The sequence below is a fragment of the Trachurus trachurus genome (genome assembly GCF_905171665.1).
Source record: "Trachurus trachurus genome assembly, chromosome: 9".
In the NCBI taxonomy this organism is placed as follows: Eukaryota; Metazoa; Chordata; class Actinopteri; order Carangiformes; family Carangidae; genus Trachurus; species Trachurus trachurus.
The window spans coordinates 21621988-21649934 of NC_139895.1; the positions used below are offsets into that span (position 1 = coordinate 21621988).

At 39.9% G+C, this 27947-nt stretch overlaps 1 protein-coding gene across 6 annotated transcripts; it reads right to left on the bottom strand.

The window, feature by feature from the left end:
- Positions 1–327: 327 nt before the first annotated feature.
- On the bottom strand, positions 328–27812 carry clip1a (CAP-GLY domain containing linker protein 1a). 6 transcript variants are annotated; one of them, XM_083979596.1, is made up of 26 exons: positions 27649–27810; positions 23238–23531; positions 21443–21999; positions 20632–20756; positions 20311–20527; positions 20011–20208; positions 19771–19862; positions 18546–18606; positions 15945–16049; positions 13649–14557; positions 13340–13456; positions 12976–13033; positions 12775–12858; positions 12532–12688; positions 12203–12368; positions 11810–12025; positions 7917–10370; positions 6535–6672; positions 6246–6352; positions 5980–6100; positions 5807–5859; positions 4998–5115; positions 4105–4255; positions 3957–4009; positions 2671–2798; positions 328–1240 (listed from the first exon to the last, which is right to left on the bottom strand). In XM_083979596.1, the coding sequence occupies exons 2-26, from the start codon at positions 23326–23328 to the stop codon at positions 1012–1014; spliced, it is 6705 nt and encodes a 2234-aa protein (XP_083835722.1). In that variant the 5' UTR covers positions 23329–23531; positions 27649–27810; the 3' UTR covers positions 328–1011. The 6 variants fall into 6 exon arrangements, with proteins under 6 accessions (XP_083835722.1, XP_083835720.1, XP_083835721.1 ...); XM_083979594.1 differs by having other exon boundaries at positions 21443–22002; XM_083979595.1 differs by lacking the exon at positions 27649–27810 and adding an exon at positions 27134–27603 and having other exon boundaries at positions 21443–22002.
- Positions 27813–27947: the final 135 nt, after the last annotated feature.

The following is a 27947-nucleotide window of genomic DNA, read 5'->3' on the forward strand; positions in this document are numbered from 1 at the left end:
ATTGTTTTTAACAGGTCTTGTGGGGAAAAAAATGACATATATATATATATATATATATATATATATATATATATATATATATATATATATATATATATATAATATACTGAGATCATGATAGCGCATTCAATTGAACAATTAAGAGACTTGAGAGATTTGTAATTTATACATAAATTTAATTTATTTTCATTCAGATATTCAAAATGCCTTTGTATTTCATTGTTTCATATTTTTAATTGCAAAGAAACTTTTTGGGAAGGTCACTTCACTGGAACTGAGGGCTTACAATAAGTGTGAAGTGCTTAAAGTTTAACTGCTTCTTTCTTAACCAGTTGTCCAGCGGTCCCTTCATGAAAACCATAAAAAAAGTTCCTATTAAAGCCAAAAAACAGCACTGGGTTTCAATGCTTCACTCCAGACGGGAGTGAGCACCCCCCTCCAAAATCACAAAATTACACACATACTATCAAACCTTTCAAGAGTACATAGTATTTCCAGGCATAAAAAAATAAACTATAGCTCACCAATTTTTTGCACAAATTGACAACTGTTTATCAATCAAGTCATTTACAGTTTCAAATAAAGACCTTTTATGATATTTATATTATCTTTGTAACCCCCGACAAGCTGTGCAATGTTAGGATATTGATAAATTAAATGATTTGAAGAAGTACATCACTTCTCCCACGATAACACGTCCACCGACAGATTCCCCTCACTCACACAAACCCAGGATATCGAACCGTTCTCCTCCAAAGTCATTTACAATTACAAATACAAACTGTTAACTGCTGTATATTAATTTTCTGGATGTCAGAACTTCTAGGAAGAGATTCTGAGGAGGCCGTTCTCCTTTAAGAGCGCTTAAGGGCTGGTGTGGACAGTAAAGACGCTTGGCAAAAACAAGCACACAAAATGCACACACACAAACTAAAACCCCAAAAGCACTGCGTTATCTAACATGATGTGCAAATATAGTGATTGTGCGGACGAGGGTTTTAAAAAAAGGCTTTAAAAGGTCTGGTCATCGTTACAGGAGTCGGTCCAGTGGCCAAAGACCTCACAGATGTCACAGTAGGGCCGTTCTTCGCCCTTATTGCCGTGGTAGGTGCTGTGTGGAGGTGAGTCGGGCATCTGCATTTGTGTGGGACAGTCCTCGGTGTCGTGGAGATCGAAGCAGTCGCAGATATCACAGAACAGCCTTGGGGGAGGCTTCTTCTTCACGGGCTCCTGTCCATGGCTGCAGAGAAACAGAAAATAATTCTGTGTAAATGAAAGTCTCTGGTGGTATAGAAAATGTATTTAATTCAGTTCAGTCTATTGTCATTCAATATATTAAAAACATGATGAAAATGACATTACTCAGCTCCTGCAGCGTACGGGATTTTTTTTTTTATCTAAATAAAAAAAAACCTTCACTACTGCTATGAGTTGTGTATTAAAAAATAAAGATAAACACACCTTGAGTGTGTTGACAGAATGGGTGTAACAAGTGACACAGTCATGGACAAAATCAGTTGTACAGTCACCAGAGATTAGGGATGGGAAGTGATAAGATTTTATTGATACCAATGCCATAATTCTTCTAATCAATCTCATTCTAATTCAGTTCCTTTATGAATTCCTGTGTGCAAAGAATTAGGCCCATACATGTTTTTATTTTATTCTGACTAACACTGAACAAGATAGAGATAGATAACTGATTTCACAACAAATGTTGTTGGCTACATCGCGGCTTCTTTCTCCTGTGACCATTTCACCTTTTGACCTTTTCTCTGTGGCTCCGTCACCGACTCATAAACAAACCTGGGACTTTTTGTGTGAAGTTTCTTTTGAATGAAGTGCAGCAGTGCAATGTAATGATGGACTGACCAAGTGTTTCCCCGACTGTACATTCATTCAGATGCTCTGATCGCTATCAACTTCGCTTGGTCATTAATAACAGCCTAGGAATGATTTTACGCGTGCAGAAGGAGCATGACAACGTGTTATGTTATCTTGGAAATGTTGCAAGTCATTGATGAGTGAACTCTCCCATCCTGCCTCAATCATTGGGGCAGTGAGGAACAAGCCAGAGGTAGAAAAGTGAAGTGGCTCAAAAGTGAAGAAAGAGGAGAGGATATGCACCTGCCTGTGGGTGTTTCCACTGTTGCTTGAAATGTTATTGCAACAGACGCTGCACATTGCACTAGTGACATCATTTTGCCTGAAATACGCCACTTTTGACGCCATGATCACTCCCTTGACCCCGTTGTTATCGTACATGCTGCCCACTTCTGGAGAGAGCGTAACATCATTGTATTGCAAGGCACATAAAACAAAGTAGTAGGCACTGAAAAGGGAATCGATGAGAAGAAATGATGTCGACGGATCAAACAAGTTGAGAGTACTTCTAGCTCTCGATCTCAAGCCATCAGAGAATAGAAAGTGTGTAAAAGTAATGCACAAGGACAACTAGCAACTCACGAAAGGAACATGGAGATGATAGTGGAAAACATCTCTAATGAACCAGCCTTGGTTTGCTGCGTCTTAAAACAAAGATCAGTAAATTCAAAATTTACTGATCTGACTCTTGAATATTTATTGAGTAATATTGGAATTCAGCGTCGCAGAAAACCTGAAGATCGACTGGGCCTGTCTGAAGAGCTCTGCCGCCACCATGGGACTTACCTATCATAGTTATCCATCTCATTTGGATTATTGCCATTTAGAGCAGCCGCTGCCATTTTCTCCAATTTGTCCTTGAGCTCCTCATTCTTCCTCTGGAGGTCAACAATGACCGAATTCAGAAACTCAATCTGTACAGGAAATACAAAACAGTGGTATCAATTTTGCTGCAAGTGCTCAAAATGTATTATCCTTTATTTATTTATTTAAAACTTACACAACATTTCCCTGTGAAGTGTATTCAATTACATGATGTGACAAGGTTTTACTTTTTTTTGTGTGAAGGACTGTGGAAAGCTATAGTTTGCTATATCACCCAAGTAATTAAATCAGTCTTAAGAACCACTGTGAGTTGTGAGCCAAAGAAAAATCAAACGTTGTAATGAGTCACTATGAAAGTCTGTAAAATACCCAACTATGAGTGTCTTAACTGAGTAAAAGTGATGCTTCACAGATCTAAAGTTTGACCCTGATAACCCTGAAAATTTCCCTGAGAATAATGGGAATTAAAAAAAAAAAAAAAAAATTAAGACTTAATTTTTCTATGGAAGACAGTATGTAGTTTTGACACGGACAACACTGTGAACCACTCGACAAAAAATAAAAGCCACAGTGACGGTGACAGACAAACATGCACATATGAAGCTGATGAATAACATTAACAAACCGCTGCCTAATGGTGTTGTTGGATTGCCAACATCAGAGACAGGGCAGAGGAAAAGGAGTCGGGATTTAAGAAAGAGAGGGAGGAGAAAAAAAAGAGAGATTCAAATTAGGACCTATGCACCGCCAAACAACACACTCAAGGCATCACTGACACAGATAATACAGTATAACGTTTTATCATTAACAGAGGCTGGGGATGACACATGAGTGATGGTTGTGAAACTGATGACATGTTGTCATCGCACCACTGTGGGTGAAATGTTCCACTACAACTGTGACAACCAATTCAATGGCCATATTGAGCATCTCTGTGGGAGTTGGTAGGAAGCTCAAGATGCTTTTAATGAAATTTGGAATCTATTTAGTTCCAGTTTTCCTCTGTAAAACATTATACTGTCATGCTACATGAGTCAACAGTGAACTATGTAATTCAGTCTACTGCTACTGTAGTGGTCGTTAGTAAATGTCTGAGTAAACAGCACAGTCATTTCACAAAGAGCATTCGGAAAGCTCGTTTCTGTACGACTGTCCTAAATATGATGTGTGTGAACGGCAAAACCCCGCGCCCACCCGTCCAGGCTTTTGATTGGTTTTATTCAGGCAAAACACAACAAGAAACACACCTGACTCTCTGCAGTCTCCTTATCCTCCCTTAGCTGGTCCAAAACCGCATCACCTGTAAACACACAAAAACAGGATTACTGTAGTTGATGCACCAACCTGAATGCTAATACAGTATCAGCTGTGGGCATGACTTAAGCCCAGTATTACCTGAGGACTTGTTGATGGTTTCAGGCCCTGCAGCCAGGTCCTTCTCCAGTCTCTGAACACGATCCTGTAGATTGGCCTTGTCCTGCTCCAAGGCCAGAATTGTACCCTGCAGTGTCTTAACGGAGGCACTTTCCCCACGCAACGCAGCCAGCTGTTTTGAAGACAACCCACACTATTCATTGTTGAAACATGGTTCTTAGACAAACACTGCTCTTTACTAAAATTTATTAGCAATGATAACTAATACAAGCACACGATTCGATTTGACAAATTATTCAATCTGTAAATCAAGATCAGAGAGTACAAAGTGCATGTTGTTAAAAAGTTAAAAACTATTTGGAAAAGGATGAAAGCAGGCTTCATGTCTGAGAAAAAAATGTGTCAACAACAGAGCTTGTTTCTCACACGGTCCTTTCAGTCAAGCAGGTTGTAAGACCTTTTGACCCAAATCATTGCGAAAGTAGAAAAGTTTGACCTAGAAAAGACGACCCGTAAGACGCTGCAATGCAGGGAACGCTTGTAATAGAATTTTTGAGTACCAATGATGGGTTTTTTTTGAGGTCACAGTTACCTTGAACCTTCAACCACCCGTTTCTAATCAGTTCATCCATGTGAATGTTTGTGGTCTTAAAATAAATTAAAAAAAAGAGGCGGAAAATGTGTTTTGAGAGTTTGAAGTGACTTTGATCTGTGACCACTGAAGTCTGCAGAGCTCATCCTTGAGTCTAACAGAGTGTTTGTACCAAATTTAAAGAAAGCAAAACTTGGTGCCTCAAAATCCTCCCTCTGCAACTGCAGACTTGCTGAAGTTGACTTTGTGCATGCTCAACAGTTTGGTAGATAATTTTCCACACCAGCTAACAAGAAAACACCATTAACCGTTAGATTCTCACCTCGCCTCTCAGGTTTTCCATCTGCTGGTCCTTTTCTGAGATTAAGGCACTGTTTTTATGGATGGACTGTTGGAGGGTGGCCTTCTCCTTGTCCAACTGTCCCTTCAAGGTGCTCTCACTATCAAATACACAATACAAACTCAGAGATACGATATATACAATATTTATAGACAGAGAAAAACAGGCCCCATTTTAGTAAAATGTTTGTCACCAGATCTCTTACTCTGGAGCTCCAATTATTTGGCCAATGCTGTAAACACTGTGTGCAGTAAAGTAAATCTACAATAAATGCATGACCTATATCAAAAACATCCCCCCCTTTATTGCAGCTATTTAGTCAAACATTTTATACATTTGCTAAAATGGTATGATGACACATAAAAAGATGATATAATGAAAATAAATGTTCATACAGTCACTGCATTTAATTAGTAAATAGAGTAAGAGATTCAGACCACAACAGCACCAAAAAAACAAAAACAACAACATCCCATGAAGTGAAAACATGTGAAACTGTCACATGAACGGGGCTGCGGGTTAAATTACTTTTTGTATAACAACTTGTAACACCTTGCAACAATGAATCATCAGTCATTACCATTTACCAATGAATCATGCGTTTGTCTGACAACATCATATTAAGAGTATGAAGTACCTGAAGCCATTATTTGGCGGGCTTAAAGGAAAAGAACAGCATGACATACCAAAATACTTTTAAACTTTTAAATACTTAAAAAAAAATCTCACATAATACTGGTGATATGCAGACTTCTGAAACTGCCTACATCATAATTATTCTGTAGTCTTACCTTTGCTTCAACTCCTCCAACTGTTTTTTGAGTTTTGAGTGCTCATCTTTCAGCTAGGAGAAAAAGATTGTTCAAAATCAAACAGCAGTTCAAAGGCTCAAATACTAAATGATATGACGATGCTTGTTGATTCATGAGAGATTTAAAAAAATAAAAAGATGTTAAGTATTCACCTTTGAAAGATCACTCTGGTCCTTGTGATTGTTCCCAAGATCCTGAGTCAGCTTGTTGTTTTCATCTTGGAGTGTCTGTAGGGACTGCGACTTCACAGAAAGCTCCTTTTTAAGCTCCTCACTGACAAACACAAATGTTAAAATCATCAAAAAAAAAGGCCATTTACACCACATTGGCTCCTGATTCACTGTAACTCACTCATTCATTATATCCTACTACTCAAATTTAAATCAGACAGATTTAATATCCAAGATGATATACTCACATTTCCTTGCACAGAGTCTTGGTTCTCTCAGTTTCTGTGCAAAGCTGATCTTTGGATACATTCACCTCTGCTTGGTACTTTGAGTTCTCTTTCTTTAATGTCTCCAGCTAAAAACACAGCAATGATTAACATATTTTCAACTACAAGACATACACAGGAAGTATTTCATTTGACTCTATTCCTCTTGGCTTTACTGTATAGTGAACTGAAAATATTTTACTATTGGCATGTGGAGACACATTTAAATGCCACATTCTGCCACATTTCCCTGCAAATACCCCTCTCTTACCTGAGTTTCAATCTTCTGCGTGGAGCTACGGAGCTCTTCCAACAAAGACTGGGCTTTGTTCTTTTCCTGAGTCAAACAATCTTTTTCTTTTGTCAGCTGTTCGAGAGCTTCAGCAGTCTTTCCAGAGGCTTCCACAGCCTAAACAGTGTAGGATCAGGATATTTAATGAGATCATCAGTTTCAAATTATTGACCCAATAACCACCTAACCACAATAAGAAAATTACACATCACTTGATGAAAGTATTCATTGTGCATTCAATTTGACTTCAACAAATTACCTACTTTTAGCATTATTATTATTTTTTTTAAATAAATTAACTGCATGCTTAATATAAGTTAGCAATCGGAATAACTGATTGACTGTCAGTTATAAATATCTCACTTAATTGTCAAAACCGACCAGTGGGTTGAGAATTAACAACATAATTATTACACTGACAAAAAATAATTAGTATGAACTCTAAAACACTATAATATAACCTGTGGCCTCAGAACGGATCCTGAAAATCCAGTAACTTGTGTAGAGAGGTAGTCCTTTAAACTTCGAGCTCAGGCGCTATATCCTGACTTATTTTAGATGTATTAAAGGCTATTATATGAGTATGATATGCTGAGTTGGTTTTTCAAGGAGGAGATCTATGCCCTAGCCAGGACATAGATCTCGTCCTGACATAGACTTGTTTTCTGTCTTTTCCTAAGACAGAAAACACTGTCTCCTAGGTCAGACTAAAATTTGCTTTTTTTTGGGGGGGGGGGGGGATCTGCTTGTACTGAAATTCTTGTTGCATATGGGTACATACTTATGAGAAGACATATTAGCCATCTCTGAATGTTTGTATTTATATTGTTTAGTCTCTTGTAAGCCCATGTGGGCTGGGCACAATAATGTGCGTGACACTTAAATCAAATCAATCAATCCAAATGATGGTTTAAAAACAAACATGTCAAAGCTGTTATCGCCAAAGTTAATCATTTCTGTACATTGTTTTTTTTTGTTTTTTAGAAATGTTGCCCAAGAACTTCAAAACTGGAGTGAATTACATTTGTACAGCAGATCTCTATTTAAAAAAGGAAGTTAAAGACAACTTATTTCACAACAATACAGTATGTTGAGAAATTTCCACATCTACCTTTTTGTGCATTAGTATTATGATTTATTCAGATAAAGACTTTAATCTAATGTTTGATCACGTTATAAGCCCACAGGCAAAGGCTGGGAACTAGGGGTAATAGCGGTTAGTAAATGGAAGATGAAAGTTAGGCACGAAAATGAAAGGATAGAGGAACGGGAGACAAACCAGCAAGCATGCAGTGAGAAAGTGCATAGCCCCAGCCACTCTAAAATGTGTGTGTCAGTGATTACTACTGGGGGAGGAATACCTCAAGCTGCTTAGAAATGGTATTTTTTAGCTGGGACTGGAGCTGCCTGACTTGCTGGATGGCTTCATCTCTCTCCTCCTGCAGGGTTTTCTTCTCAGCTGTTAGGTTTGAGATGCTGGAGGAGCTCTCTTCTTCTGCAGCAGCATGAGCAGAAACGTCTGCAACAGCACTCTTGTATTTGTTTTCTAAAAGCTCTTTGTCCGTTTGTAGTCCCTTGACATCAGCCTCTAGCTCTTTCTGGCTGTCCTGCAACCTTTGCAACTCTCCTTGCAGCCTTGACTGTTCCTTGAGCCACTTTTCTTGGCTTTCTTGGAGGGAAGAAACATCCTGCTGAAGTTTACACTTGCCAGCTAAAAGGTCCTCTTTTTCTGTGGTCAACAAAGTCATGTCTTTGCCCATCTTCTCAAGCTTAGAAAATAGCTCTTTTTTATTATCTGTCAATTGACAGCTTTCTTGCTCTTGCTTTTTTACTTGAGTTTTCAAAACCTCCATATCCACCATAAAAGACTTGTTTTGCTCATCAGCGTTCTTAAGCATAGAGGAAATATTGTTCTTTTCTTGTGTAACTTTGGACAATGTTTTCTGTAGCTCATCAATTTTTTGGGACAGATCGTCCTTGTCTGATACTATTTTATTTCTTTCACTAGATTCAGTCTCTAGTTGAGTCTCAAGAAGGTGCTTGGCCTCTGACATTGATTCACTCTGACTTTTTAACTTGTCAATCTCCTGATGTAGCCCCTTCTTCTCTTTCTGGAGCGACTGCACTTTTTTGTCAGACTCAGTCTGCAACAGTTGAAAATGTTCACAGTCTTTCTTGAGGTTTTCCACTTGCTGAACAAGTTCTAAATTAGCCTTCTCAAAATCCATTTTTTGTTTACTATGCTCTTGAACAAGTTCAGTTTTGCCCTTTTCAAGAATTTCAATATCCGAATTACATTTCTGTAGTTTATTTTGTAGGTCAGTCTTCTCTCGTTTCAAAGTGGTCACCTCTGCTTGCAGCTGGTCTTTTTGCTGTTTGTTTTCCTCTAGCGTTGTTGTTAAATGCGACTTCTCTTGACTAAGGTCGGTGTTATCTCTGTAGTAACTGTCCAACTGGTCCTTTGTTGTTCGCAAATCACTAGCTAGCTTGTCGCGCTCAAGAGAAAGAACATTTTTCTCAGCAATGGCTTTTGTGTGCTTCTCTCCTAACTCTCCCTTCTCCCCTGCCAAACGCTCAAAATCCATTTTCTGCTGCTCAAGTAATGAATCCAGGCTCATCTTTTCTTTTCGAATAGCATGTAGAGCCATCTCACTTTCAGAATTCTGAAGGCGAAACGCTTGCCTCTCTTGTTCAAAAGATGATAATACTTCTTGAAATTTCTCGTTGGACTGAGACAGTTTTTCTGTTGAGATTTGAAGCTTCTCCTTTAGTTCTTCTATCTCTTTGAGGAGCTCTTCCTTCTCGTTACATACTTTTCTTTGGATCGCAACTAGGTCTTCTTTCTCCTGCAGAAGATGAAGTCTCTCCGAGTCAGTCACCTGACTGCTCTTTTTGAACTCTTCCAACATCTGGGTCAAGCTCATTTTTGAGGCTTTAAGTTCCTCACATTCACGGACAGAACTCTCCAATTCTTTCTTTGCAACAGAGAGCTTGTTCTGGAGGTCCTCCTTCACAGTCTCAAGGGTCTTTTTACCCAAAGCAGAGGCAGTGATTTCTGAGGACATCTCCACCTTCTCTTTTGTCAACGTTTCTGTGAGCACCTGCAGCTGGGTATTCTTCAGTGTAAGATCTTCTTTTTCTAAGTTCAAAGATTTAAGTTTTTCCTGCAATTCAGCATTCTTAGCATCAAGAGATTTTTTGGCATTTCTAGCAGCATCTCTCTCTAAAATTAGATTGTCCTTCTCACATGTAAGCTTGGACCTGCTTTCATTGAGGTTCTCTTCAAGTTGGTTCCTCTCTTTGCAGACATTTTCATAATCTTCAAGTAGTTGCTTCTTTTTAGCCTGAATTTGTTGAATGTCCTGTTGATGCTTTGAGAGCAAGTCATTCTTCTCTGCAGATTGTTTTTGAAGCTCTTCGATTTGGGCCTGGTGTTCAATTTCAGTATGCTTCAGGTTCTTGTTTTCAGTCTGCACTTCTTGAAGAAGATCTTTCAGCTTCTTCAACTCCATGTTCAATGATGTTTTTTCTTCATTGGAGAGCTTGTTGTTGGAAAGCAATTCCTCTTGTCGTTTTAAAAGCTTGTCCCTGGATATCTGCAATTCTTCCTTCTGGACTGAAAGTTCCTGGTGACTAATCTCAAGGGAAGAGAGTTTAGTCTGCACATCTGAAAGCTTTTTGTCCAGTTTGCCTCTCTCAGCCTTAACATCCTCACTCTCCTTACAACTCTTTTCCAGATCTAGACTCTGCTTTTCCAGTTTTTTGGACAATTGTTCAACGTCATGCTTGGAGGAGTCAAGCTCAGCAGAAAGACACTGGGAAAATAAAGATGAAAGGAAAAAAAGTAGGGGAATATATATATGCAGGGAAAGTAAGATGAATCAAAAAATACAAGTGATATGTATTTGGAAATGTTAAGCTGCAGAAGCATCAACATGGTAAAAGATCACACCACTATACACCACAAAAATACAAAATAATAAGGTGGAACATTTTCACTTCAGCCCTTATTACTAAATTAATATAATAATTACTGCTGCCAACAATTTTTACTGGCATATAAACAAAGAGTGGCTGCTGGCTGCCAGCATACTATATTTAATAGCATCCTATGCTGCTCTTACTTAAATTACTATGGAGATCCACTCTACACACAATTCGATGTCTATTATTGTGTAATTTTATCAATGAATATAAATAAATATCTTTCATGATGCACAAATTTTAGCTATTTCAAAAACTGGCTAGTTGTACTACTAACTTTATTCTTAGAAAGTGAAAATGTTCTTAATGTACTTAAATGCAACATCAGGCTAATAAACAATGCTAGCAGGGGTTGACTGTAAAAGTGATTATTGGCCACTACAATTTGAAAGTAGGTTTCAATCAATAGCTGAACATACAGTGTGTAAATAATAAGCCAATAGTAGCCAGAAAAAACATTTACTTTTACTGTGACTGGTTGGTAGGCTTTCCCATGAATTGTCCTAAAATAAGTTACAAATAATAAGGTGTACCCCTGCAAGCATAAGGCTCATAGCACCATACAATATCGAGCTACAATGAAGGTCAGAGGGGAAATGAGAAGCTCATCACAAATATTATGTATGATGTATTATGTATGATGAGTGAAAATGCTGTTGAAAATACACCTTAATCATTGATGTTAAAAGGGGACACAAATTGTTACAGTGACACAAATTTTGTGGTCACACTGTTTTCAAGTTTAAATTGGTTTTTGCCATGACCTGTGTTTAAAGGGGCTATATGTAAGCTTTGTTGGCATATGTCACCTTCAGCCCTCATAGTCTTTACAATACAAGGAGTTATAATACTGCTCAGAGCAGTGCTACTTCTTCAGGGCAGACTGGATGTTACAGTGATTTTCTGTCAGAGAGTCATGAGACAGGCTGGCTGTTAACTAGCTAGTCAGCATGTTAACTTAAGTAGAAAAAAGAAAAGCAGTGATAGAAATAGATGCAAAATGAAGAGTTAACAGTAGTGTTGTTTTCCACTACTCCACGCAGCTTGGGGAGAGTAAAAGATTGATGCTGAATTTACAATTCTGGACTGGAAAGTAAAACGCTGTTAATGCCAACACTGGCTGTGTACAAATGGCAAAAACTTACATATGGGTCCTTTAAAAATCAAATAAATACCGGCAAACCATATTTTTTTTTACATTTAACTTGCAGAGAACTTAAATCACTTTGATTCAACTAATGTGCCTGTGCCTATGTGGTTTTGTCTTTACCTGAGCCTTTTCCTTATATGGCTGAAGATCGGACACCAACTTCTCCAGCTCCTGGGTTTTGTTCTTTGAGGATGAGAGCTCCTGGCTAAATTTGTCAACCTGACTCTGCAGCACCTCAACTTCCTTTGCATGGAGCTCTGAGGCCTGAGACTGGGATTTCTCTTTAGAGGCCTTCAGATCCCCAACCAAGGTCTCACCCTGTTTAACAGCCTTCTCCTGGAAAAGGAAATGAGAAAGGCAACAGCTTATGACATGACAGCATCAACTGACTTGTATCGAAGCAGCAAGTAGCTGAGGTTTTAAACCATGTATTTCAAATGTGAAGGTCAACAAAACAAAATCTTAGTATCTGACATAATTTTCACATTTTTGTGATTGCCCTAAAATACTAACCAAAGTAACAATCTTTTCCTGAAGGCTACTTATTTGAGATTGATGTGCATCTCTGGTCTCCTTCAGCTCCTGCTCTTTGCGGGACTGCTCCTGCTGGAGTTGTTCATTTAGGTGTGCCACCTTCTCCTTCTCCTCTGCAACTTGACTCTGTAACTCCTCAAGCCTCCTGAGTGAGACGAAAGAAGAAGAAAAGTGAATAGTTACAGGTTATATTAAAAACATTTCGACGGAAAATTACCCTATTATCCACTTCTAAAGATGACTGATATGTTTGGTTTTATATGAAGTGACAAAGTCATACAAAAGCAGTAAATAATAAAATGTGCTACCTTTCTTTCTGTATGAGGTCTTCATTCATTTTTGTCAGCTGCACTGAACTGTCACCAGATGCCTTCATCATGTCTGAAATGTCATTTTCCAGCTTGCTTTTATCCTTTGAGAGCTGCTCAAGCTTTTCGTCTGCAGTCTTCTGCTTCCTCTCAAGCCCTTATTTAAAACAAGATGAGTTTGTTCATGTGGTCCATTTACGTTTTTAAAAACATACTACAGCAACAACACACAACAGATCTCACCAGCAAGTTGACTTCTTAGAGATTCTGATTCTGTGGTCAGGGATGTGCACTGCTCTTCCTTTTTGCTGAGATTCTCAAGTGTTTCTGCAAAATATTACATTTGAGACTCCTGTAGGTGCTGTAAACTGAAGAAGGCTTTCAAATGGTGGTAGATGAAAAGGTGAGAGGAAAAACATTCAATAAACTTTTTTGATCACGTACCTTGCATAGTTTTTGCTGATTTCGCCTGCTCCTCTGTGCTTTCAGCCAACTTTTGTTTCTGTGGGGGAAAATATTCTTGCATAATATTTTTGTATGATTTTTCAGTAATTCTAAACACAAAATTTGAGGAGTTTTATTTTTTGTTCATCATCTGATATTTATTCAGCCATAAGACCAACTGATACATCAGTCATGCAGATAGAGTATATTGGCTAACATTAACTCACTGATCAAGAAATTGTCACTACACCCGTATCATGGCTTTGGCGTGTCTCTACTGCAATTACATTGTTTCCTAATCAATTCCTAAAGCAAAAGACACAGGCATGGTATCCACTTCCAAAATAATCCACACAAGCCTCACCAAGACTCCAAGTTCCTGTTCCAGGGTGTCCTTCTCCTGCTTGACAGTGGTCAGGTTCTGCTGTAAGGAGAGGGCTTCCTTCTTTTGGCCCTCCAACTGAGAACTCAATTCACCAACCTATAGCACAAGTCAAGTAAAAAAGAAAATCAGAAACAGCAAAGAAATATACATATCAAAACAAAACATGACCAGTGACCAACAATCAGTCATTACAATCATTAGTTGACACTTGACAGAGGTAGTAAAGTCACTACAGTATTTTGCAAAAACACGGCAAATACCTATGGTAAGGAGGTAAATAAAACCCACCTTGGCACCCTGATTGTCTCCTTGGCTCTGAACCTCTTCTAACCGACTCTTCAAGGTCACAATGTCCTGGTTACTTTGTGCTACTTGGCTGCGCAGAGCCACCACCTCTGCCATCTGCTCTTTGGTTTCTTTGTCCTTGTCTTGGGCCTGTTGTTCCGTCATTTCTTCTTTCTCCTCCAGCTCCTTTACTCTAAGTTCAGCAGTATGAAGCTTTCCTAGAACATCTTCCATTTCCACAAGGTGCTGTTCCTCTGCGCTTTCAATGCCGGACCGCAGTGACTCTTCTAGTCGCTCCTTTTCTTCGGTCATGGCCAACAGCTGTGCCTTCAGGCCCTGTGTCTCCAGAGTCCAAGCTGTGGCGTCAGCTTCACGTTTAGCTCCTACCTCCTCTACAGCTAACTTGTGCTCTACCTTCAGCCTCTCTAGTGCACTTTTGGTTTCTACAAGCTCTTCTGTCTGGGCACCAGCTCCTTTGCTGAAGGACACCTTAAGCTCCTCCATTGCTTGCTGGTGAGAGGCAAGGGCAGACTCCAACTTGGACCGCCATAGTTCAGCATTGTCAGTTTTTTCTTTCTCAGCTTGACTTAAGCGCATCTGCAACTGCTCGTTGTCACCAGAGAGCCTTACAGATGTAGCCTGAAGCTGGGCAACTGCCTCACTGTGACTCTTATCTTTAGCCTCTAGCTTCTCCTTAGATTTTGCCAGCTCTTCTTGCTGCTTAGCTTCTTGGGAAGTTAACTGATCCCTAAGAGAATTTATCTCTTGCAGAAGGGGAGCAAGAGCAGCATTTGTGTCTGCTGAGCCTTCTTGGGTCCCAAGACGCAGCTGCAGGTCAGCTACCTCCCTGGTACGCAGTGTGAGGTCCTTTTCAAGCTCCATTATACGGGATCTTTCCGACACAGTAGCAACCTTTAAAAGCAGAAATCTTGCATTTAAAAATGTGTCAGGATCTAACATACTGGACCAGTGTGCACTAACAAAAGTATAACAATAGACTTATACTGTGCTGTTACTAAACAATTGAAAAAAAAAAAGGTTAAACTGAAATAATTCATAACAAAGCTCTTGGTAACGGTGAAACTGCTTAATGAGACAAACTGTTCAATTTGCTTGGGTTTAAAAACACTGATCTCAAAATACAAGTGTTATACTGACCTCTTGTGGCTATAAATAGATACAAATAATGGTGGTGAACACTGAAAGCATGAATGGAGCTATAGCATTGTGCAAGACATTATCCACCACCCATTGAACTAAAATAACTAAAATACTGCCCTGAAGTAATGCTATTATTGAGGAGAATTATAAACAAGGAACACTCTACAAAGTACTCTAAGGAGCATTGGCATCTGTTTCATAATTCATAATTATTTTTTATATTAATCTGCCTATGTACCATAAATACTGTAGGTTTTTCTAACGTCCTCAACCATGCATCTCTTTTAGCTGCTTCAACATAATGTCTAAAAGCTTGGTTGAGACAGGTTTATCTCAATTTTTCTAACCCTTTTTGTAAATGGCAAAAACAGACCCAATCAACATCATAACCCCTAAACTACAACAATTCTATTCTTTACTGATTTGTCTCATAACTATAATACACAAGGGGAACACAACAATGCATAATCTAGGAGGTGGAGCAGATTTTAGAGTAGGATAATGCAGGGACACCAAATAAGCAGGACAAATGGATGCCGGGAAGGACTGGGGAAGTAGAACATAGGATAACCATGCTAATCAATGATAACTGATTAGCTGGGGACAAGGAGAAGTTTGTCTGTCTGGTTAAGCGGTGATACATGTAAAGCAAGAGTGAGTTCAGTTTGAGTAACTTATTGGAAAATAGTAAAAGAGCAGTCACTCAAGACAGCTGAGAGATGCATGTGGTTATGTGCTAGAAAAGAAATGTTTATGTTTTAATGTTAAGATTTTTTTTTTTTGAATGAATCAATTTAAATATGAGGTTATTTTTCAAAAATGGTTGCAAAATTAATCTGTAGCCGATTCTACAAACTGTGGTGAAAACTACAACTTTAAGCAGCACTGATTTAAACACACCTCACACATGTATTAGTATAGTATTTGATTTAATTTGTCTGCTATCAAAGCAGGAGTACTACTTTTATCACGTGAAGCTGGAAGAATGCATGAGGGGTTCAATCACCACAAGCCCATACAAAGCAAAGTTCCAGTTACTGCTTGGCTCCTCTCTGTACCCCTTGCAAATGTTTTGGCCAATATCCCCGGCCCAGGCCCTCCTTTCCAACGCAGCACACTGCAGAGCAGAATTCATTACCCTAGTGTCTTCTAACTCTCTTTGGAGTTTCTCAGCTTTGGCTTTTTCAAAGAGCAGGCTCTGTTCAAGCTCCTTTATGTGGGCATGCTCCAGCCTGGTCTGCGTCTGTTAGTAAACAAGGGGGAGAGGAAGAGAACACACCAGTGCCACCATCACATGCCAGCCCAACACAGACAGAGAGGGAAGGAGACAGGAGAGAGGACAGAGGGGTTTGGACAATGATTATGGTGGAGGTGCATCGTGTGTGTGTTGTGCATGTTTGTGTGTGTGTTGGAGCATTTGGGAGATTGGGGAAAAGGTATTGAGGTATTAATGAGAAGTGGTGGATGGGTGGAAATGTGAAGATACCCAACGCAGAACTTTCAGGTTGTACCAGAAAGAGCTGCAAATAAGGAGTGATGGGAAGTACAAGACAGGCAGCAAAACACGGGGTGGGGTGGGGTGGGGCCACATGTGTTATGGATGTTCAGGGTGAGTATGTTGATGGAGGCAATTTAGAAGTAACCATGCAAAAGAGACACCTGGTGAACAAAGCACGCCGATTGTTATTGTACACAGAAAATTTGGTAATGTGTGTCAAGCCAGCAAGTAGATTGCATAAAAATGACTTCACCATGTCAACGAGAGAAAGCAGTGATAATTGCTCTCTACCTCCTTCCCTCCATTCTGTAATATGCAGGTAATATATTATATCATAGTCTACAGACAGATTATATATATATAATGCTGTAACAACAGAGTCAAAGAATTTTCTCTGGATTTATTGTAGGACACTTTAAGCTACACCCCCGTTACTATTTCGGCTGCACTGACCTAAATATCTTGTTTATTACAGTCATCATAGGACTGACGCCTGGATTTCAAACAAAGCCCTAAAGCGTTATTAGCATCCACACTGCTTTCTCTCTTTTCTGATAAGGCCATTGCCCACACTGTATAATGCAAGTACTGTATCAGAAACCACCAGCTATCAGATCACCATGTCCAGGATTTGTGATGAGCTCAACAGAAATCAATCAGTAACAGGCATGTGGGGCTCAAAAACAAAGGATCCTTTTTTTTTTTTTTTTTTTTTTTACTTCTTGGTATTGTATGCTATGAATAAGTCTTTTATGGCGACATAAGTCAGAATTTCCTGGCACAATTTTGTGCTTTTAGTGATACGTTACCCAGTGCATGTTAGCTTAAGGTTTCATTTTGAAAGGGGAATAGCATCATTTTTAAATGTTAAGTATGTTAGGTGACATTAAGGTCTGACAAAACGAACCAACTGAGATTATGAACCTAAAACAATTACATTTTTCTACAATTATTTTCATTGTACCAACTATAATTTAGCCTTTAGTCAAAATTACATTTGAAGTCTTAAGATGAGTGTTATTCCCCTTTTATTGTGGTGGGTAAACTGAATTCAAGTCTGTGACTGGGCAGTGGAATGACAGGGGAGCATCTCCAGTGGTTCCATGCTGAGCACTGGACCAACATGAAAGACGAAGACGAGAGGAAAGAAGAGGCAATAACATCACATCACTGAACAGGGAGGCACTGAGGGTTATAGCACAACATTAGTACACCTTCAACTTGAAGTCAACACAGCATTTTGAGTTTGGCCTGTTTGAGGTATTTTTTTGTTGGAGTATTTCAAGCTGCATGCAGGTTTTTAATATTATCCACAGCTGTAAGTAAATAATAAAGAGTTAGTATACATGTTTTAAGAAGAAGATAAAGGGGTATTCTAACCCTGTAGCTCTCATTTAAAACATCTATTTTGAGCTTGGATGCCTTCGAGGGTAATTGAGATGGTTCCTTGTGTAGCACTGTGGAATAAATAACAAATCCTTTGATCAGATGTGAACAGAGATACCATGTGGCCCCAGTAGTCTGCATATCCTCACTTACGAAAAGGAAAATGGGCAATGCTTACTGTGATAAATTACTGTAAAATATTATGAGAGGGAAAAACCAAAACGCAGGTCCCTTCCTAACAGGAGGACAATGAACTCTTATCTCTTCATAACAGGGAAACATTAATAACATTTTCTGGTGAAGAGCTCCATAAATATATAATTTATCGCCACGTTAGGTCTTCCCCTTGGCACGTGCAGCGATATTAATACGCCCGTTAACTAGACAGGTTTTCTGACCACACGAAACCTCATAATCCTTTCCACACTATTAGGTGCGTGTGGCAGCACATCATCTAATGCGAGATGAAGCCTGTATCGAACAGTCCATGCAAACACGCATAGATGTGTGATAGTTTCTACTGCCAACACACGATAATGCAAATGCTTTGTGTGGACTTGACTGTCGCTCTGTGACAAGGGACACCACATAATTTTGTGTAATCTTAAAATGCATTGGACCTGCAACCAAGAAGACCAATGAATCTAAACAAGAAAGTTGAATTACTTTATTGACACTGATAAAGAACAAGGTCTATGTGAAATGACTGACTTGATTATCTACTGCTTCTGAATTTAGATTTTACATCAGTGGGAAAAAAAACAATGTTAAACAACCCTGCCATTTTTTCATTTGAAAAATGGCAATGAAATTGTTAGTTGCAATGGTGTTGATCTGTGTGTGTTGTGTGTTTACCTCCAAGTCCCCTTTGGTAATGCAAGCTTCTTCTACGCGGAACTGAAGATCCTCCACCTTCCTATTTAATAAAAAAGAAATGATGTTACCCAAGCATGTTAATGAGGAACAGCCGCTAATCTAAATAATCTCTGAATCTAAAAGATTAAGCCCACACTGACAACACTCTTTTCTCATGACTAAAGACTAGTAATTACACCAGCATTATGATTTTGTCTGTCATCTTTCAATTTTCTGATACCAATGGATACGGAACTGTCAGCAACTATCAAAGGGTCACAACAGATATTACAAAAAGTAGTTCCGACCAAGCAATCTGATTGGTCAACGAGACATTTAGAACGTGCTCAAATCAGCATGACAGCACGCCTGACTCATCACTAAAAATATTACTCTTCCATGTCATGTTGTTGTATCCATCTCCATGGTAACCATCCATGGATTCTTATTTTTATTTTACATTATGTTACTTGTGAAAATAAATCACAAACTAAATCAACCTCCTGTAGAGTGCTCCTTTCAGATGCCAAACTCAAATTTTAGAACAATTAAATAACCATTTTTTAGTAAATATGCTGTAAACTGCCCCGTTTTAGCAGAGAGGCTGATCCCTGCCGTATGTGTACAATCAGAGAGACACTTGTTGTGACTGCGGTGAAAATAAAATATGGCCTGGAGCTGAAAATTTAGTTGGATAAAACAGAAGATATTACGTCTACGTTTTTCTGTCTCTCTTTTTTTTTGCGACTTTTGGGCTTTTAAATAATCTGGAGTAATTGAAATGTTTGAATTTCCCCATCAGCTGTGTCGGCGACGCTGTACTGATTTAGTTCGGGAAAGTCAGAGACCGTGATAAAACATTAACGTCAGGTCAGAGTTCACTCATCTGGGACTAGAAAATCCTTTCTGTTGCCGTTACTAAGGGTCGGATTATTTGCTGTAGAAGTAAACTAGGTTCCATTACACATAGGAGTCTACTGACGTGACGGATTGTGTTTCAGGTATTAGTCGGACCCCATGTATTCCCATGGAAATGGGAAGCACACTCGCAAAAACCTTTCAAATTTGAGAGCAAATTGTCCATCAAAATGAATATATTTTGGTGATATATTTTATTTTGTTGGTAATAGTTGTATAAGCACACCCTCTCGGGTAATATTGCTTAAGTGACAAACTGATGGATGCCTGCGTGCATTGGACTCTTCGCACCTTTGGGAATCCTTACCTACGCTCCTCCTCCAGCTGATTCAGCAGTTCCACTTTGTCTTTGTCTGCAGCTTCGACCAAGGCACGTAACTGATCCATCTTAGCTTCCATCTTCAGCAAAACGATTGGAGATTGGACAAACAAAAAAAAGACCATAAATGACAAGGCAATAAAGACATATTCTATTTTCAACAATAATCTAGGATCAGCGTCCAAACTGCGTCCAAACTGACACTGATCAAACACTGGGAGATCTGACCTGCTCCTGATCATCTCTGAGCAGACCAAGCTCTTGCTCCATCTCTCCAACATGGCTAGTGGCCTTGGCAACCTCGGCTTTCTCCATGTCCCTCTCAACCATTAACTGCTCAATATGCTGCTGCTTCTCCTTTAGTGCTTCCTGCAGGGCTGTAGTGCCTGAAATCTTTCGATTATACCTCGATGATGTCTCTGTCAGCTGTGGAGGGACAGAGGAGAAGTGGAGTCAGACTTGTAAGTAAACAAATCATAAAACAATGTATGAGCTTCAGAGAGTAACTTGTTGCTGTCTATGTCTCACCAGGCCTGTGCGGCTGGGCTTGGCGCTGACAGATGATGCCACAGAGCTCATAGTGCTGATGGAGGAGGCACTGGGGCTTCTTTTCAGCCCTGATGGTGTGGCCACTACTTTCCGAACTGTCGTTTTTGCTTTGGCTGGCGTGGTGGAGGGGAAGCCAATGCGTGTGACTTTATGCACTGGAGCAAATAAGCCATATTTGGGCTGACACTGAAAATATCTGGGAACAGATGGGTAAATACAATGATGATAGTCAATCAAACTGTATGAGAGGATGAAGTACAACAACTATTATACTATTTATAGATCCAATGCAATTTGTACCTTGTGCCTGCCACTGCCCCATCATTCTTCCCTAAAGGCTCATCCAATTCCACACCACACCACTCGCCTTTGGCAAAATCCGTTTCTCCAAGGAAACGCACCACTCCTGCCTTTGTACCACCAACCTGAGAAAAAAAAAGGAAAAAAGTAAACATTAGCAATCATTTAATCCCCTCAACAGATAAGAGAGGTCTTAAGTAAGTAATCAGCTTTGCCTAGTAAAAAAAATCCCCGAGATAATTCCATCAAAGCAACAAAAACAAACACGTTTTTGAAAATAATGTGGCTAACTGTCAACATGTAAAACTCAAAATAATTTTCTTCTTTCAATGATTTAAAAATGCACAGCTGGAAGGTTTACATGACATCACGTTTTGCTAGGGCTAAGCACATTTCCTCTCCATCCTGATAGGCATGAGTAACACTTCCTCTTTAAATAATGTGTTACACAGGCTCCCGGCTGAGGAAAGGGAGAAAAAAGGGAATCTGTAGGGAGGAAGGAAGGTCTGTTCATCAAGATATAATCAGACCTACAGGACTGCATGCAGATGGTGACTACACTGTTAGAATAACAGGGCCACTGACAATTTCTGATTCAGACGGAAATTTGGTGACATCAAGTGGCAGAGACCATGGATCATGGATTCATTTCTCTGAGATTATTACAAATCAAGTCAAGAGACTCTAAATAAACTTAGTGATGTTGGTGCCAATGCCACTACAAAAAAATCATAAGGAAGACTTCAGTCACTTTGCTGAAACACCCCTGTGGCTATCTTTTTTTGTTTTAAATAATTTAACATGTTTTTACCAATACGCGGTCACCCATCTTCAGTTCCCTTTCCCCTTTCTTGACTGATCCGGTCTCTGAGAGGTTGGAGATAGATTCACTGTTTGTCCTAGCGAGGTTGGAAGACGGCGTGGCTGGTGAAGCGGTGGAGGCGGTGGAGGCCTTCTTGGCCGATGTGGTAGTTGACGGTAGTGTTGATTTTGCGGCAGGTGTATGAGAGGTCACGCTGCCAACTGAAGGAGTGGGTGATGCAGCACGGGAGGGCGGCGCCGTCTGAGTCCCATTAGCCTCCCCCTCTGTGCTTGACAGCTTGGAGGGGCGGGTGAATATTCCTCGCAGGGCTTCACACTGGAAGTAGCGGACCCCCGCCACTGACCCATCATTCTTCCCAATTGGTTCATCGAGAACAATCCCTGCCCACTGTCCTGGAGCAAACTGCGTCTCTCCCAAAAACTGAATGAAGCCGGGTTTGTTCCCATTCACCCAGACTCGCTCCCCAACCGCGAAGCTCTCTTCAGAAGTTTGAGCATCTGCTCCACTGGCACTTGCAGCTGATTTGTCGACTGCAGATTTAGCTCCTGCTGCAACATAAGGAGAGGGAGACTGAAGCATCATGCAATGTTGAGGTTTTGTCTTTCCAATTTTATGTGCTTACTTACGAACTTTAAAAAGGAAAGTGTAAGCAAACATTGAGTTTGAACATCTCAATACAGTTATGTGTTACCAAACTAAAGAATCAGTCTCCACATTCAATATCAGGCTCAACATCACACCTAGAGTGATTCTGACAGAAATGTAGGCTAGATGTTTGAAAAACTGGTTTAACACTGTTCTCACACAAATCGTTAATTTTTGCGGGCTGTAATGGCTGGATCTCCTTGATGCCACCACCAGTGCACACATAACAATAAGATTAACATGAACTACTCTTTCCCACACTACATGATCAGTTCCCACGAGTGATTTTTTTTTGTGTCATCATGTTACACAGGTACAGTAAAAAAAATTGTTTTAAGCAAGGGTCTGACATGAAGGGCTTATTCAATAAGCCTGGGCCATATCCAAATTTTATCATACAGTCCAGCAACCCCAGCACTGCCATATAAGATGAGATATACAGAGTGGGAAGTTCTATTTTAGTGTTGTATTTTATGTTTCAGTTTTACTTTTTAATAATACATATTTGTATTTTACGTGCTGGGTGTAAGTGATGCTGCCATTAACAGAAAAGCAGTAAAATGAGGGCTAGACTTGATAGCAGGCAAAAGCTTTTTTTTTTTTAAATACAGGAGTGGCGGGATATATGGCTCGGATTTTAACTCTGGCTTGTAAGATTAATCAGTTTCTGTCATTACTATGCTTTCATATCTAATGATTAAATACAATCGAAAAACTGAATTCAGTAAATATAAAGGATAGTTTATCGTACCACAACAGCTTGTAAACTGATCTCTTTTTTTCTCCAGTTATTATTGCATCAGTTCTATCTATCCTGTGAAAATGACCACCTTGTTAACTCTTGTGGCTGAATTTAAATTCTGACAGAGACTACTGCATGAGTCTGGACAAACTCCTCTTCAGCTGTGACATGCACAATGCACAATAGGACTGACAATCAGCATAGAGAAAGTGTGTACAGTCATGTGTCATGTGTGATATGATGTCATAATCACAAGCCTTACAGGAATGGTTGAAGCAATGAAGGAAGTTGGTCCCAGCACCACAGCACATAGTTACAGAACATTTAATGGCACCCACTGAAAACTGTCACATTTTCACCACAAGCTGAGGAAGCTGGACACCGGTAGAGTCTTACCTGTGCTGGGGTTGGTCTTGGGGGCCCCTTGCCCAGGTGGCCTACCTATTTTGCTGGGCCCTTTGATCCCACTGGGCTTGGCTGTGCTCATGTTTCTTCCTGTGATCTGATAGACCCACAAGGCTTGTGTCCGTCAGCGGGTACAGACCGACCCCAGACCATCAAAACAATCGGTTGCAGCTATGTGATGGCGAAGTTCTTCTCTTCGCACCAAAGAACAATGAAACAAAAAAACAAAAATAAAAACCAGGAAAAGGGAGGAGGGAGAAAAAAATGGTGATCAAAAAAAGGACCCTGTATGGAGAGGAAAGAAAGAAACATTAGGTTTGACTTTGTTTATGATAACTCAAATATAATTTACCATGCACTCAGAGTCTAACTCACAGCTAATTTATCAAAAATTTAATTATTTAACAAAGTTGATTTAACTGTAGGTCCCCTGCCTGCGAGTGGCACTAATTAACATTGAGCATACTGAAAATTAGTAAGCGTTCAGATATGCTCATTGACTTTGTTTTGGTGCTCTGTCAATGGACACATTCTGTTTCTGTTGTGACAACAAGCTCCTTAGCAAACACCACGTCAGAGTTAGGCCTAAAAATACCCTGTCAAAGGTCAGTCAATATGTAGTCTGTGTTGCTGTCATAATGAACGCCTCAGTGTTTCATCAGCTGCGACCTTGACCACAATACACACACAGTACCACAAACACTTTGTCTCACACAGGTTGGCACAGGGAATCGTGTAATTTGGCAGCTTTTTCTAGGATGGGATTATCGTAGGAACACGACCACCAGCTGCAGCAGATTATCCTCTTTGTCAGATTTCCTCACCATAGGAACTGATTGGTTAAATGGCTACTACTTAAACATATTGTCCCTGTTGTTTTGGCGTTTAGCAATACGGACATGTGAGGGTGACATCAAGATAGATTTTCATACAATTATTGGCATGATTAATCAAACCACACAGGACCAAAACCACTGACAAAACATGTTAGTTTGTTTCCAGAACAACCTGACAGATCTGTAGCCTCTCAGCCACAGAAGCCACAGTGGAGGGCTGCACCACATGATCAAAGTCTCTTCTCTGCAGAACCGGTTCACATCAAGTCTAGACACCAAGTCTGATGCTCGATCGTGCAACCACAGTTTCTACAGCAGTAAAAGCTACCAACACACGAGAAACCTAAAGTAAAGATAGGCTGTTTGTCAACAGCATGACTCAAGGACAACTCAACAGTTATTATAGTAGCTGCACACATGTAGTTATCATGCGTGCCTGGACAGTGTACGTCAACAAACATGCTTCTACCACAGTACATTACAACCTTACATATGACACTCCCAAAGAAAGGACTGATAACAACTGATGACAACTGATAACAAACTATTTTGGTTTTTCAGATTTTGTCTGTAGTCTCTGAAATGTACTTTTCACCTGCCTGTTGTAAGAGAACAATATTTTTGGACAAATATTCAGCCAGCGTGCCCTATTAATATCTCCGAGTGCCTTCTTGCCTTCCCGGCAAACTCAAATCTGTTTTGAATCCATTTAGAGTCAGCTAAGATACTTGGCCTCACATGGGTAAGAAATTTAATATAGAACTTGTCTAACAGTGTAACACAAACATACCTTTCATTCCTGAAAGGGCCTTGGAGTTAGAGTATGCAGGTTCACCAAAACAACCCAGCAGAAACACTCTCATGCCCCCTTTTAGATATTACTCAGCACAGAATAAGGGCAGCCATCAGCACACATAACCTAGTTTTAATACAATGTTCCAGTTTCCCCACCGGTGCCTTTGAATGATACTTCAGTGCTCTCACGTCATGAGGAGGCCAGACCAAGACGTCAACTCAATGGCTTAAGACTCGGAGTGTAAATTAAGAAAATAAAGAAATAAAATAAAATAAAATCATATAGCCTACATCATTTGGCACATTGTAACAAAAAGGTTGAACAACCAAAATATGTTAAATCAGAAACCATCAAGCTTTAGTAGAACCGTTGAGAGCATTAGCAGAGGATGTTTCAGCTCTGATTGGTGAGCTGATGCAGTCATCTGAAAATGATCCACTTAGTCTGGAGAATTTCCCACTGCAGTAATGTTAATCTTTTGCCACTGACTCTCTCCTTAATCTGTAGCCAGGAAGAAAGCCAAATGCCAATGTTTTACATAGGTTTACAGGAACTCATCTACTCCTGATTTCACAAGTAACATATCTAACTGGAGTAAACCTCGCTTCTTAAACACCAAAATCAAGCGTTAGGCTAGGGTTTCATTTTTTCATTTTGTGAATACTGTAAAACAGAACTGAGATTTAGCCTACTTCTCTAATGACTGCATGGCCAATGATGACTTCCTTAATCATGTCATGTCATAAGTTCACATGCTCACAGTTGGCCAGGCAATAGATAAAAAACAGAGTATATAGACAAATTCTCAATTTTCCTAAGCATGTCGGGGGAATGAAACAAAATCAATCAGTACAACTCCATTGATCATGAGCAATAAAATCAAGATTTTCATCCAACACTACAGATATTTCATTGAAGCATATCCTGCTGACTACAAGGACGCAAAAACCTAGTATCCAGACGCAAGCTAAATCTTCTTTCATGTTAGAAAAACTCTTTTTCAGCCTGGGTATACAAGCTTTCTTTCCATACTGCCCCTTAAAGAATACTGGTCCAAGTACAAAAAGGTTTCCTTGTTGAAATGTTTTTACAGCTACTCCAGCTGTGATTTAAATGGTCCAAGTCTACGGCCCATGCGCTGCTAAGGCATTTGATTCCCCTTTACAGAGGGAGGGCATTTTTTATGAACCACGAGACTGTTTTGGTGTGAATTATTTGTGTATTTATTGTTTCAAACTAAAGAAAAATGTATGCAAAAGCATGTCTTCAAAAATATGTAGGCTATTCACTTCCTTTTTGAGGAAACATCTGCTGGGATTTTAACGGAGGTGGCTGCTACCAATGAGAGAGGAAGGTGTATAAAAGGACTAACAGGACATAGGCAAAGAATGAGAGCGAGGAGCATCCTGCATCCTCAGCACATAGCTACAGATTTACCTGCTCCAATGTTTACAATCTTCATTGTCCAAAACAGGTATCAAACCTTTATATCACTGTTGCTCTGAGTACCAATACAGTCCTCCGCACAGTGATTCTGGCTCTTACAGAAAGAAGACATGGAATAATAAATATGAGGAGGAGTAGTCAAGGTTTCTTTTGCAGACTAAATATAAAAGCCAGACCTTCAAAAACTAATGCAGTCTCTTCAACTAGAACAGACAGGCTTTTGTATTGCACAGAAAGACTGCAATATCATACAAAATGGTTTCACCTTGGGCTGAAATCAGTAAAGCTAAGCATGTATGTTAAAACATTACTGATTCCTGTTGAGTGGTCAGTTTATGAGATTATTTCAGCTCCAAACAATTGTAAAGCCATCCCTTTAAATATTCTCAAATATTCCTTATTGGTAAAGTTCAAAGACTCCTACTAGTAGAAATACAGACAGAGGTGAGCCTTTCAAGTGGTATTGCCTTTCCAATTTTACAGACTGCTGCCTATCACGCTTTAGTTGTGTCAGTCTAAACAAGCTCAACTGCTTTTTGACTCAAACAGAGAGGCTTGATCAGAAAAAAGCCCTGAGACACACCTATAAACAACAAAACGCCCTAATACACAGACTCCGCGGTTGCTTCATTGACATAATACATGAAAAGTATAATAACTTCTCCTGAGGATTGGTCAGCGATTTGGCCTGTTAACGGTACACCCCTCTGCCACCTTGATCAGCAGCTAACGGATTGAGAAAGAGCTGTCGATGAGGTGGCACGTTTAGTAACAGAGCAATACCAGCGACACTGTGTCAGCTAACTTACCTTATAAGCCAATTCTGAGTCTCTGGTGAAATGATATCCAGTTTGTCATGAGTTTTACCTCCATATGTTCAATCACCTATCGGAAATAACCTGCTGACCGACCACTGTCGTAAAAAAAAACTGTAGCGACTAAAGGCAAATTCCTTAAGTCTAAAAGTCTCCGCAATGTCAACGAGGCGCCAGTAGGGCACCACTGCCGCTTCAAGTTGAGAGTCGGCATAACAAATTGTTACAGATTAGATCACCTGTAAAGATAGCCGTCTGTATAATGTTGTTGCAATGAGCAGGCAGATCATGGCTGTACTGTCACGTCTCCGTCTCACACAAACCTCCCCGAATGTTAGCGCGATAAGAATAGACGTGATTAGTTGCTAAGTAACGTTAGCTGCGAGGCCCGAGCAACCCTACCTGAGCAACTTTCACCTTAACGTAGCGTTTAGTTTCCTCGTTTATCTACAGCAAACGGACGAGAAAGTTTACGGATATACGTGACCAGAGCGTGGGCGTATACTGACCTGATATGTTTCAATTCAGCTTTCGTCTTCTGGGTGGGAAAAAAATACACAGCTAGTAGCAGCGACTAGCGAGCTAAATGAGGAACCACGACGACTGCTGCCGCTGCTCGGTTCACACTGGAGCAGACACAGCCCTGCGCACAGGCTGAAGAGTCCAACGGCCGAGAGGAACGTCAACGGTGGTGATGACCAAAGATGATAATGTTGAGTAAGATGCAGCACTCCTTTCTTTTCTGACAGAGCAAAACTGTTTCCACACAAAAAATAGGCTACTTCACTCTTACGAATAAGGAATCAAA